Here is a 12572-nt window from a genome sequence, read left to right as displayed (position 1 = left end):
AATTTAATTCATTCTCGCCTTTTTATTGTGAGTATTTCTCCTGTTACATAGTTAGTACTTTTGGTACACTCTTCTGTATTAACTATACATTGAGACAAAAAAACTGCTGTTTTTAGAAATCCAAAACAAAAACAGTAAATGGCAAGTGGAATCGGTGGGGAGAGTAATGGAATTGACATTTTGAGTCAAGGGCTAGAAAGAGCAAGAAAAGTGATAAAGCATGTTAAGCTGCAGAGTGGAGACAGAATAGAGAGAAAACAAGGAATGTTTAAGGATGCAAACCAAATTTGTCAGGGTAATAATTACTTTGAAACATCTGGAAATTTTAGACCGTAAAGAATCATATTGAAACATTAAGTGGAGAATAAAAATGAGGTGGTTACCTGAAACTATTAATATCCTAAAGGCTTCAAAGTATCCTGAGGGAAAGTGAAATGTTATTCCTTAAGCTTTAGATGGATATCTTGAAGCAGTGTAGCTGGAGCGAGTGGGGAAGGCAAAATAAAGTGACATCGAATTGGCTGTTCAGCATTGCCTTTTCTAACTGAAAAGAGGGGTTCTGCAAAGTGGTCACAGGAACTGTTTGTTTTCCCCAGTGTCGAGAAATCACACTGTGAGCATCAAAAGCATTTGAGTAAATTGGAAGAAATGCACATGAATTGCTGCTTTGCACAGACTGTTTGGTCACTGGAAATGAGAAGGATGCAAAAAAAAAAAGACGAGTGTTGTATTTCCCATAGTTGCATGGGGAAAGTCCCCTGAGAGGGAGCAAAAAGGATATTAGTTGATGAGGTTGAAAGAGTAGACCAGGAAGTTGTGGAGGGACTGGTCCCTTCAGAATGTTGAAAGTAAGATGCTGGAGGCGGCTTTCTCCGCAGCTGGTTTTAAAGTAATCAACTTGACAACTTTCCTCAAGACTCGACATTCAAGATTCCACATTTTCATGTCCACAAAGTCACTGTATGCCATGTACACAATCTCTGTTCTTTCCAGTTCACTGCTCCACCCCTTCAACTTACTAGATTTAATTTATTTGATATCTGCTTATGGATAACTCAACAACTCTTTCTTTCCCGAGAAAAGGACACAAGTTGGGAGCAGGAATAGCCTTTTTGGTCCCTTGAACTTATCATTTCCAATCTGATTGTACCCCAGATTTTTTTATCCTGTCTTTTCATCCACTTCTGTCAAAATATTCAAAATTCTGTTCTCACTACTCTTTGAGAAAGAGCGATCCAAAGACGAATGAACCTCAGGATAGAAGATATTTTCTCACAAGAGGAAACATCACCTCTGCTTTTAGCCTGTCAAAAGCCCTTGGGGTTTGTATTGGATAGGGAAAAGGGTTTAAATACAGGTGCCAATTTGCTTAACCTTGAATTTGAGTTCAGGATGTTGGGAGATAATCTATTGTGTTTACATTGTAAGGGATTCAATTGGATAAGTATAGAATTTTTTTCCTTTGAGTAAAAACCTGTAACACCATATTATGTATAGAATATTACTTCAAGTAAATAAGAAGAGCAGGCAAGGCATCAAACTAATAAAAATTGAAAATGGGATATTTTTGCAAAATTCACTGTGCAGAATAACTGATGTGATTTTAAAAAAAAAGTCCAGATAAAGAAGTAGAGGCAAACCTTCATAAGTGTGGAAACAAATAATTGCTGCATTTATGGTTTTTTGTTTGGAGAGAGTAAGGGGAAAACTGTGGAATCTGCAGATGGATAAATTGAGCGTAGTTGAAAGAATTCGCTTATTATTTTAGTGTCTTTTCCAGCATAGGGGATTTGAAAACTTGTTCATAGGTTTAAGGTGAGAAGAAAGAAATTAAGGTCTGAGGGGCAATTTTTTTCACTTAGAAACATTAGTTTAATGGAATGAGTTCCCAGAGAAGATGGTGGAAAGGTATACGATTACAGTGTTTAAAGGAATTTGAAAATATTTGGAACGAAGAGCCTAATGCAGACAAATGGGAGTTGTGTAGATACTGTTAACATTTTGGTTGGCTTGGACAAGTTGAGCCAAGGAGCCATTTTAAGTCTTCAAGGATATTTAAAAAGGCATCAGACTATGAAATTATTAATGCAATAGTGTCAAAATTTAACCATTTTCCTGCTGAGATGCATATATTTGGGCCTTCTATTTTAATTTTGTCTGTTAATTAAATGAAAAATTCATATAACTGATGTGAGTAAGACGGTAATTTAATCATAATGCAAAAAGTGGAATATCAATAGGGTGAAGGATAAAACTGACATATTAGCAAATACTTAGAGGTACTGAGGAAATGTGTTTTTGCATAACTTAAAAGTACAGTAGGTCATCAATGGCAAATTGATTTCTAGTTGTGCTATTTCCTAATTCTTATTTCAGAACTTTGTGGGTATCATTATTGGTTGAGGCAATAGAGATGAAATGGGGGAGGAAAAAAATCACTAACCGGAAAAAAAATCTCTACTATTTTCTTAGTAATATGAAACCGAAATCATCAAAAGAAGTTGATAAGCAGTTTAATTCAGATCTGGATGATGAAGAAGTAACATTGGGAAGCTTGGATGAGGAAGACTTTGATGAAGACGTGGGAGAAGACGGTGGTGTATTCATGAATTATTCAGATGATGAAGGTACTATTTGTATAATGTGAACAAATGAATATTTATCAGCTTTAAATATGAATACTTTGAGCGAACTGTAAAAGAGAGTAAAGGATGTTTCCCAGGGCAGGAATGGCAAACACCAGAGGACATTGGCACAAAGTTAGGGGAGACATCAGGATAAGTTTTTTTGTACAGAGTTGTGGCTGCCTGGAATGCGTTGCCTGGGATGGTGGTGGAGGCTGAAACATTAGAGGCATTTTATAGACTCGGGCACATGGCTGAAGGTAAAATAGAGGGTTACAGGTTAGGAAGAGTTTAGTATTTTTTTAAGGATATATGGGTCAGCACAACATCAAGGGCTGAAGGGCCTCTACTGTGCTTTAGTGTTCTAATTTTCTAAATCAACTGAAATATTTTCTTCGACTCAAATTTTGTCTTCCCTTTAAACTGGTGGACACAAATTTTGTATAATTGTTTAGAATGCTCAGGAGCTTCATCTGTTGACAAAGCAACAAAGTAAATACCATTTTTTTTTCAATTCTAGTAATTTTTATCAACAATTTTAAACTTCCTTGATGGCTATAGTGGAGTACCTTTTGGTGCAATCAGGACATACACTTTGTAATAGAAAATTATTTAAATAGAAACACTATATAATGCTTATGTTCATCTACAGAGATTGACAGTACAGCAGCAATGAAAAAAAATAAAACTGTTAAAAGGAAAAAAACTGAGGACTTGGACTTCTCAAAACATGCTACAGGTAAAAAAAATACTTTGTGGAACAAGATTTTGAGGTTTAAAGAATTTTCCTGGGATGTATACTATTTCACTAATTTCATTTCTGAAATACTGTTTCATCAATCCCACAATGGATATTTATGGACGTGTTCTGACATGTTATTTGATTATGTGGTTTATCGACACCAAACTTTATTGGTCCTCACCAGCTGCTGAATTGCCACCTGAGGCCAGAATCTTGAAGTTAACACTTTTTTTGAATACTTTAGTTCAATTTTGTGGTCAACATGTATCAAGAAATAACCATTACTTAAATACATAAATTGAAATGGAAAAAAAAATCAATGGTATAAGTTGTCCAAATCTCCAAACAATCCCATCCCCCCCCCCCCTTCGAACAAAGTCCCGAAATAAAAATAGAAAGGAAAGAAAAAGAAAAGAGATAAGAAAAGAAGAAACAGAAAATCAAGAAAAAAGGAAATGTCAGGATCTGGAATCCACTTCAGAGGATCTAATTCCTTTACTTACCTAGATCTCAAATAAGGGAAAAAAAACAGAACATAGAACTCAGGAACAGAATAAGTATCCCTAAATATTCAACCCTGTGTTCCGCAAGTATGACTGCCATACCTAATATTTGGGTGTGGCAGCCATACTTGCAAACTTCTAACCTGCCATAGTTAACACTTCAAGAAACTATGGAAAAGGAAGAGGCTGTAGAGGGAGTGCCCACTGAGTCAGTGAGGGTTGAAGTCAGAAATAGGAAGGGAGCAATCACTGGGCTGGTAGTAGTCTATAGGCTGCCAAATAGTCCTCGAGACACGAAGGAGCAGATAAGCAGGTAGATTTTGGAATGGTGCAGGAAATACAGGGTAATAGTTATGGGTGATTTCAATTTCCTTAATATTGACTGGCACCTCTTTACTGCAAGAGGGAGAAATGGAGTTAAATTTGTCAGACATGTCCAAGGATTCCCGACACAGTATGTGGATAAGCTAATGAGAGGAGAGGCCATACTGGATCTAATTCTGGGTAATAAACTTGGTCAGGTGGCGGAACTCTCGGTGGAGGAGAATTTTGGTGAGAGAGACCTGAGCTTTAGCTGGAAAAGGGTAAAAGCGGACAAAATGGGAAAGTGCTTAATTGGGGAAGGGCTAATTATGACAGGATGAGGCAGGAACTAGCGAAAGTAAACTGGAAACAGATGTTCAAAGGTGAAAACTTGGAACTAATGTGGAAGAATTTTAGGGACCACTTGTGCTGGGTTCAGGAGAGGTTTGTCCCACTGGGACAAGGAAAAGATGGTAGGAAAAGAGAACTATTGAAGAGGACTCTTAAGAATAGGATCTATGAGCATTTGGAGAAGCAAGCCTACTCAAGGATAGTCAGCATGGCATTGTGAAGAGAAGGTAACATAAGCCTCATGAGTTTAATTGAGTTTTTTTGAGAAGGTAAAAGAAATTGCTGAGGGTAGGGCAGTAAAAGTGGTCTGCATGCATTTTAATAAGGCATTTGACAAGGTCCCGCAGGAAACCATGATGAATGGGATCCATGAAACCTCGGCTGTGTGGATAAAAAAAACTAGCTTGCAGGTAGAAAGCAGAGTCGTAGTGAAGAAAAGTTTTCTGCCTGGAGGTCACTGACTAGTGGAGATCCTCAAGGATCTATTTTGGGACCCCTGGTCTTTGTGATTTTATAAATGACCTGCATGAAGAGGCAAAAGTATGGGTCAGGAAATTTGCAGATGATACGAAGGTTAGTGGAGTGGTGAGTGGAGCTGAAGGTTGTCGAAAGTGACAAAGATCTAGTCGGGATGCAGAATTGGGCGGAGAAGTGGCAGATGGAGTTCAATCTGGATTAAGCATCAATCTGGTGATGCATTTTGGAAGGACAAACCAGAAGGCTGAGGACAGGGTTAATAGTCCGTTACTTAAGTGTGTGGATGAACAGAGGGACCTTGAGTTCCAAAACCATACGTCCCTTAAAGTCGCCACACAGGTTGATAGGATAGTTAAGAAGGCCTATGCGATGCTGGGCTTCATTAATGGAGGATTGTATTTGGGAGTAGAGAGGTCATGTTGCAACTCTACAAATCTCTGGTGAAACCACTCTTAAGAGTTTTGTGTTCAGTTGTGGTCACCTCATTACAGGAAGGATGTGGAAGCTATGGTGAGGGTGCAGAGATTTACCAGAATGTTACCTGGATTGGAAAATAAGTCTTATGAGGCAAGGTTAGCAGAGCTGGGACATATTTCTTTGGAGCATAGGAGGATGAGAGGAGACCTCATAGGGGTCTACAAGATTGAGAGGCATAGATAGGGTGCACTGCCAGCACCTGTTTCCCAGGGCAGGAATCGGAAACCCTGGAGGATATGTGTACAAAGTGAAGGGAGGAAATTTAGGGGAGATATCAGGGGTGATTTTTTTTTATGCAGTGTGTTGTGAGTGCCTTGCCAGGGATGGTGGTGGAGTCTGAAACATTTGGGGCATTTAAGAGACTTGTAGACAGGCACATGGATGGAAGAAAAATAGAGAATTACAGGGTAGGGAAGGTTTAGTACTTTTTAAGGAATATATGGGTCAGTACAACATCAAGGGCTGAAGAGGCTGTGTTCTATTATTTGTCCTTGTGATTAAGATGAGCAATTAATCTGTTTTTCTAAAATCTTAATTTATGACTGAACCTTTATCCTTGCGCATTCCCAGATTAAAGTCAGTAGTGGTGTGTGGTTAAAATTAAATGCTGTAGTATTATCCTAGTGAGTTTGTAATAGTTGATCATTAGATAATTCAGAAGTATTTGAACTATTAGGAAAGTGTGGTAACCTAAATATCTCTCGTTTATGGAACCAAGAATAATCATGGCGAAAAGAGATTGAAGAAAAATACAAATTCTTCGGTGGTTAGACCAACTATGGATTAGCTGTTGTTTTTTTTAAAAAATCACTTACATTGTGAATTTAAATTTATTTCTTGAGGTTATATTGTTCTTTGATAGATGCAGTGGGGGAAAGTGTTACTTTTGCAGTGAGGCAAGAACTGGGTAATTGTCTATACATGTACCAGGTCAACACAAATTATTCCTTACTTTGTCCTTTTGTTAAACTTATTCATTCATTTCATCTTTGGTTCTGTACAGTGTAAGTAAGAAATTTAAATATTAATTTTTGTGATGTAGTCGCATATGTAGACTATAATTTCTGTATCTGAAGCTAAAGTCTTTATAAAGAACAATTTTCACAACATGACGTATACATCATTGCAGGAAAGAAACAGAAAAAGGGTGTGAAGAATGATGCTAACATGTTTGCTGCAGCAGAAGAGGTCAGTACTAAAGGCATAAAGTGACAATTATTGCTGCAAACTTTACTGAGTTTAGACATCTTTTGCATGCATGTGCAATTCTGATCTAGGAGTTGCATAAGAATTTGGCACCCTTTAAAAATAAGGAACATACTGAAGAAATTTGGTGGTAGGTGTGAAATAGTTTTGTTGCACATGTTTATTTGAAGTGACTGACCATTTCTGTTCTCTTTCTAAAGTTTGGTTGTTTACTTGATGAAAATTCAGGATTGAAATATGACAACATTGGAATTAATGCAATGGCAAACAAAGATAAAGCAAGTAAGTAACAGTATTTAGTTTAAATTGTCTGCATTGTATTTAGAAGACCCGGTAAACTCCACATTGATCACACCATGCACCTGACTACATAAATAGACTTATTTATTCAATCTCACCCACTATTTTTTAACCTGCTTTAAGTTTCAGATACTTAAACAAGTTTATATTTATGAAAATCAAAATTGTTTTTGTATTAAATACTATTTATCAAGTGAAGAGATCTTCCCACTTGGGTATATTTTAGCCACGTGGATATGTTGGGGTATCATTGCCATTTGACAAATTTTGTAGTTCACTACTGAGTTTCATACATGTTGCTTGCTTGCCCAGGTATAAAGCAGCTACAGTGGGAATATGAACGTGATGCTTGGATTAGAGGCAAAGATCCACATACACTCCGAAGGCAGAAGAACAGATTCAGGGCGAAGAAACTGAAAAATAAACAGAAACAATCTTTTAAGAAGAAGAGATGAACCATGTTTACTAGATCAGATTAGTAAAAGTTGAATGTTTTATAATAGACTTCGTACTTACATATTTACTAGTTTTGTCTGCTCGACCAGGTTTCCTTATCCATTTCTCTAGTTCCATAAATTCCTGCCCATTCATTGGATTTATAATAAACTGAAAATTGTAAACAATTTTATTTAATTAATAAACTTCTTAATGAACTTGTCTGCATTATTTAAACTGCCCATAACCATTATATCTCTACCAGATTTCATCCTTTAAATTAGCACGATAGCAGAGTCAATGGTAAAGGAACTCAGCAGGTGTCACCGTGTCCATAGAACTCGATGTTTTAATCAGACACCTGCTTGCTTTTTACTTGTATCTTGAAGGACTCAGACCCAAAATGTTGAGTCCTGTGGATGCCGAGAGACCCGAGTTCCTCCAGCATTTGTGTTTTTACTACAATTATAAAGTTTAGACTTTGGTGTTTCACCACAATGGTAATTAGTCCAGGACCTCAATTATACAAACATTGTAGGTTCATTGTAATAAGGACAGATGAGAACAATGCACATTTTGTCTATAATTTTTATATATGAAAATTTTACAAGCATGTGCACTTTACGTTAGGATTATTTTAATTTTTTAAAATAAAATGTAGAAACACAGCACAGAAAAAGACTATTTCAGCCAATTAACCTACAATCCCTGGTACATTTTGAACAGTGGGAGGAAATTGGAACCCTGAAAACATACAAACAACTTACAGACATGTGGGATTCTAACCCCTATAGTGCTGCGCTAACTGCTAAACTAACCATACCACCCCAACTAGGAGCCTTTATTTTTAACCAAGAATAGCCAAATGTCTTCCATGCCATGCTGATTTTTAAAAATTAATTATTTTAATCTCTATGGAAACATAATATGGATATAACTCCAAATTAAAAATTACTTGGAAACCTCCAAAAAAGCAGAAATGTGTATCAATGCTCACCTTCCAAAATGGAGGGAAACCTTCCGTTTACTTTATATCTGAACTCTGGAAAATAAATACATTAACTACTTTGTACAATATTTTAATTGCAGTTTGAAGTAAATTCATATGAGCATAATTTCTTTGTCCTTTTATTTTGAGTTTTTATTACTTAAAATATCAGCATTTGTTCACGTTTCACATTCTAAATTTGAATTAACAGTTGGGAAGCAACAAGCCTTATTAACCCCAGCATGAAATGTAAATACATCTTTCTTAGTAATTCCGATAAATGTTAGGTATGGCCTTAGTTAAGTCTCTCTTAACTCAAAAGAAAAAGTAATGTACCTTTCATATTGAAATGAATTACTATTTTAGCTTGGAATATACATTTAACCTTGCATGTGAATTGTATTTGAACTAGATTCTTAACAGATTGATAGTGAATTCAACTTTAATGATTAAACTAGAATGAAACATGTTGTGGTGCTTTTAGGTAAACAAACCAGACATCTTTACCTTGACTGGTATTCATTCTATGGAACAGCCAGTATGCTCCAATTACTCCTGCAACTTCCAGGAGTACAACTCCTTTAAAGAGCCGCCTTGCTATTGGTTCCATAGTTTTTGGTGCCATTCTTTAAAAAAAGAAAGTTTAAAAAAAAAAAGGTAAGATTATGTATTAGCTTGGGAGAATACTTCAATAGTCATACATCTTGCCTCCTCTTCCCCATCACATAATTACAGCTCACCTGTCACAGGATTGCCAATACTCAAAGTCTAAATCTTTATTAACAGATATTTTTCATGGTGTTACATTTCACTAAACTACAACCTTTTCAACCCCTGACATTTTACCTGATTTTTTTTTGTGCATTTTCAACAAAATCTACAAAATGTACAATATGACCATTCTGTGGCTCACCTTACAACTGATAAGACATTCTCACATTTCTATCCTCATTGTATATAATCTACTCTCAATATAATAGAATAACTACAATTTCACCCATTATACATTTACACCTCAAGTGTTGTTAAACTGGTTATTTAATGTTTTGGAGCAGGTTCAAAGATGTAATGAGAATGCTTGTTTTGTGAGCAGTCCAGCTTGTCAATCCATAGATGCAATGCATTAACACCAAGTGCATAGACAATTATTATTCAATTATCTAGTACAGTGGTTCTCAACCTTTTTATTTCCACTCACATACCACTTTAAATAATCCCAATGCCATCGGTGCTCTGTGATTAGTAAGGGATTGCTTAAGATGGTATGTGAGTGGGAAGGTTGCTGTAGACCCAATTGTTACTGAAATTTTTTTGCTTGAGAAAAATTGTTATTGGCCCATTTCCTTTGGAGTTATGAAACTGTACACATAACGAGTCAATTAGGTATGATTAAAACAGTAGCTTTTCATCCCACCTTAAGCAATCCCTTACTAATCACAGAGCACCAATCGCATAGGGTATGTGAGTGGAAAGAAAAAGATTGAGACTACTGATCTAACTAGTCATGCCCCTGTGATTAATTAGGTGATTCACTGACAGTGCCCGGGCAATCTGCACCACATAGACACAAACATAAAATTATTTATGGCTCTGCCTAATTTAATTCAGTTTCACCTGTTACTATGTTAATCTTTAATAATCTGTATCCACTAATACAGAACAAAAAGTTCAATACCTGATGGGCAATGCTAAAATAATCAAACTATAGTGAACCACTAGCATCCAGCTTTAAGCCTGAAACAATAAATCTTTGGAACACAAGATTGAAGCTTCTCTATCCCTCCCTCCCGCTCTCTCTACCCAGATGCAGGGTGGGTGCAGTGCTGCCTGAGCTCCACAGAAGGCTGCTCCAGCACCTAAACAATTAGCACCACACCCTCTACCTGAAACATGGGCTATTCCCTTACCTCTACCTGAAACATGGGCCATTCCCTTCCCTCAACTTGAAACGTGGGCTATTCTCTTCCCTCCACCTCACACATGGGCTATGCCCTTTCCTCCACCTGGAACACGAGCTATGCTCTTCCCTCCTCCTCCTGAAACAACGGCCATGCCCTTCCCTCCACCTGAAACACTGGACATGTCCTTCCCTCCACCCGAAACACCGGCCATGTCCTTCCCTCCACCCGTGACACCGGCCATGCCCTTCCCTACACCCGTGACACCGACCAAGCCCTTCCCTCCATCTGTGACACCGGCCAAGCCCTTCCCTCCACCCGTAACACCAGCCATGCCCTTCCCTCCACCCATAACACCAGCCATGCCCTTCCCTCCACCCGTAACACCGGCCATGCCCTTCCCTCCACCCAAAACACCGGCCATGTCCTTCCCTCCACCCGAGACACCGGCCATGCCCTTCCCTACACCCGTGACACCGACCAAGACCTTCCCTCCACCCGTGACACCGGCAAAGCCCTTCCCTCCACCCATAACACCGGCCATGCCCTTCCCTCCACCCGTGACACCGGCCATGCCCTTCCCTCCACCCGAGACACCGGCCATGCCCTTCCCTCCACCCGTGACACCGGCCATGCCCTTCCCTCCACCCGTGACACCGGCCATGCCCTTCCCTCCACCCGTGACACCGGCCATGCCCTTCCCTCCACCCGTGACACCGGCCATGCCCTTCCCTCCACCCGTGACACCGGCCATGCCCTTCCCTTCACCCGAGACACCGGCCATGCCCTTCCCTCCACCCGAGACACCGGCCATGCCCTTCCCTCCACCCATGACACCGGCCATGCCCTTCCCTCCACCCATAACACCAGCCATGCCCTTCCCTCCACCCGTGACACCGGCCATGCCCTTCCCTCCACCCGAGACACCGGCCATGCCCTTCCCTACACCCGTGACACCGACCAAGCCCTTCCCTCCACCCGTGACACCGGCCAAGCCCTTCCCTCCACCCATAACACCAGCCATGCCCTTCCCTCCACCCGTGACACCGGCCATGCCCTTCCCTCCACCCGAGACACCGGCCATGCCCTTCCCTCCACCCGTGACACCGGCCATGCCCTTCCCTCCACCCGTGACACCGGCCATGCCCTTCCCTCCACCCGTGACACCGGCCATGCCCTTCCCTTCACCCGAGACACCGGCCATGCCCTTCCCTCCACCCATGACACCGGCCATGCCCTTCCCTCCACCCATAACACCGGCCATGCCCTTCCCTCCACCCGTGACACCGGCCATGCCCTTCCCTCCACCCGAGACACCGGCCATGCCCTTCCCTCCACCCGTGACACCGGCCATGCCCTTCCCTCCACCCGTGACACCGGCCATGCCCTTCCCTCCACCCGTGACACCGGCCATGCCCTTCCCACCACCCGAGACACCGGCCATGCCCTTCCCTCCACCCGTGACACCGGCCATGCCCTTCCCTCCACCCGTGACACCGGCCATGCCCTTCCCACCACCCGAGACACCGGCCATGCCCTTCCCTCCACCCGTGACACCGGCCATGCCCTTCCCTCCACCCGAGACACCGGCCATGCCCTTCCCTCCACCCTCCAGCAGACACCGCCCGGGAGAACCGACCCCTCAGGTCCCTGGCCTGAGACACTAACATTTCACACGACCCCGTTTAAATTCGCCTCCCCAGTATCCAGAGTGAAGCGTCGGCAGCTTCTCGCAGCAGGTCGACGATTTAATGGCGCCGGACCCTCAGGACGTGGGGGGGGGGGGGGGGGGGGGGGGCCGGCCCGGAGGACGGCGCGTCGCCCACGTGTGCGGGACACCGTCCAACCGCAACGCGTTCGCATATTTCGAGTCTATGTCGGTCCCGATCCCCCCTCCCCGCTCCGTCTCCGTCTGTTCTGACGAAGCCTCTTCGTTAATTCCTCCCTCGAACCCCCAAGGAAAAATCCGTGACATTTTCCAGAGGCGCTGTGTAAAATGCAACTCTTGAAAGAAAACATTCGTGTAATTCAATGCTGAGGGACCATCGGCCCATAATGTGTATGCTGGCCACCAAGCTCCCATCGGTCTCTCTGCATTGACTGGTGCCAGGAATCTGAAACACTTCTGTCCCTTCAGGAAAGTCTTGCACTGGTGTGGGGTCTTTCGCGCTCGACGGAGAGGGTGCTTGCCTGGGCGTGCACGACCGGAAGGCTGGGCGTGCGCGACCGGAAGGCTGGGCGTGCGCGAGCGGAAGGCTGGCCGTGCGC

The 12572-nt window shown here is 41.6% G+C and overlaps 3 protein-coding genes across 5 annotated transcripts in view; 2 read left to right on the top strand and 1 right to left on the bottom strand.

Moving 5' to 3' along the window:
• Positions 1-7636, top strand: part of cebpz (CCAAT enhancer binding protein zeta) — a 41241-nt gene extending 33605 nt beyond the window's left edge. The window contains exons 12-16 of the mRNA XM_069930961.1: positions 2473-2627; positions 3277-3363; positions 6607-6665; positions 6884-6965; positions 7296-7636. Coding sequence (XP_069787062.1) covers positions 2473-2627; positions 3277-3363; positions 6607-6665; positions 6884-6965; positions 7296-7438 — 526 coding nt within the window. The 3' untranslated portion in view covers positions 7439-7636. The remainder of the gene's footprint in view (positions 1-2472; positions 2628-3276; positions 3364-6606; positions 6666-6883; positions 6966-7295) is intronic.
• LOC138760405 (protein CEBPZOS-like) lies at positions 3-12546 on the bottom strand. 3 transcript variants are annotated; one of them, XM_069930970.1, is made up of 5 exons: positions 12495-12546; positions 8914-9032; positions 8416-8460; positions 7500-7589; positions 3-7418 (listed from the first exon to the last, which is right to left on the bottom strand). In XM_069930970.1, the coding sequence occupies exons 2-4, from the start codon at positions 9029-9031 to the stop codon at positions 7507-7509; spliced, it is 246 nt and encodes an 81-aa protein (XP_069787071.1). In that variant the 5' UTR covers position 9032; positions 12495-12546; the 3' UTR covers positions 3-7418; positions 7500-7506. The 3 variants fall into 3 exon arrangements, with proteins under 3 accessions (XP_069787071.1, XP_069787072.1, XP_069787070.1); XM_069930971.1 differs by lacking the exon at positions 12495-12546 and adding an exon at positions 11973-12098 and having other exon boundaries at positions 3-7396; XM_069930969.1 differs by lacking the exon at positions 12495-12546 and adding an exon at positions 11973-12097.
• On the top strand, positions 10394-11971 carry LOC138762352 (uncharacterized). Its single transcript, XM_069936121.1, has one exon. It carries the CDS (start codon positions 10394-10396, stop codon positions 11969-11971), a length of 1578 nt encoding a protein of 525 aa, XP_069792222.1.
• Positions 12547-12572: the final 26 nt, after the last annotated feature.

Source organism: Narcine bancroftii, chromosome 4, assembly GCF_036971445.1.
Source record: "Narcine bancroftii isolate sNarBan1 chromosome 4, sNarBan1.hap1, whole genome shotgun sequence".
Classification (NCBI taxonomy): Eukaryota; Metazoa; Chordata; class Chondrichthyes; order Torpediniformes; family Narcinidae; genus Narcine; species Narcine bancroftii.
Note: the sequence above shows the minus strand (reverse complement) of the source record. Positions and strands in the feature narration are given on the sequence as shown.

Bases quoted from the DNA above. Each gene is read 5' to 3' on its own strand.
- LOC138760405 (XM_069930970.1), bottom strand. From the start codon at position 9,031: ATGGCACCAAAAACTATGGAACCAATAGCAAGGCGGCTCTTTAAAGGA. The intron at 8,461-8,913 runs GTAAAGATGTCT...TTTATTTTCCAG, and splicing joins TAGAATGAATACCAGTCAAG to AGTTCAGATATAAAGTAAAC. The intron at 7,590-8,415 runs GTGAGCATTGAT...TACAATTTTCAG, and splicing joins GTTTCCCTCCATTTTGGAAG to TTTATTATAAATCCAATGAA.
- LOC138762352 (XM_069936121.1), top strand. From the start codon at position 10,394: ATGCCCTTTCCTCCACCTGGAACACGAGCTATGCTCTTCCCTCCTCCT.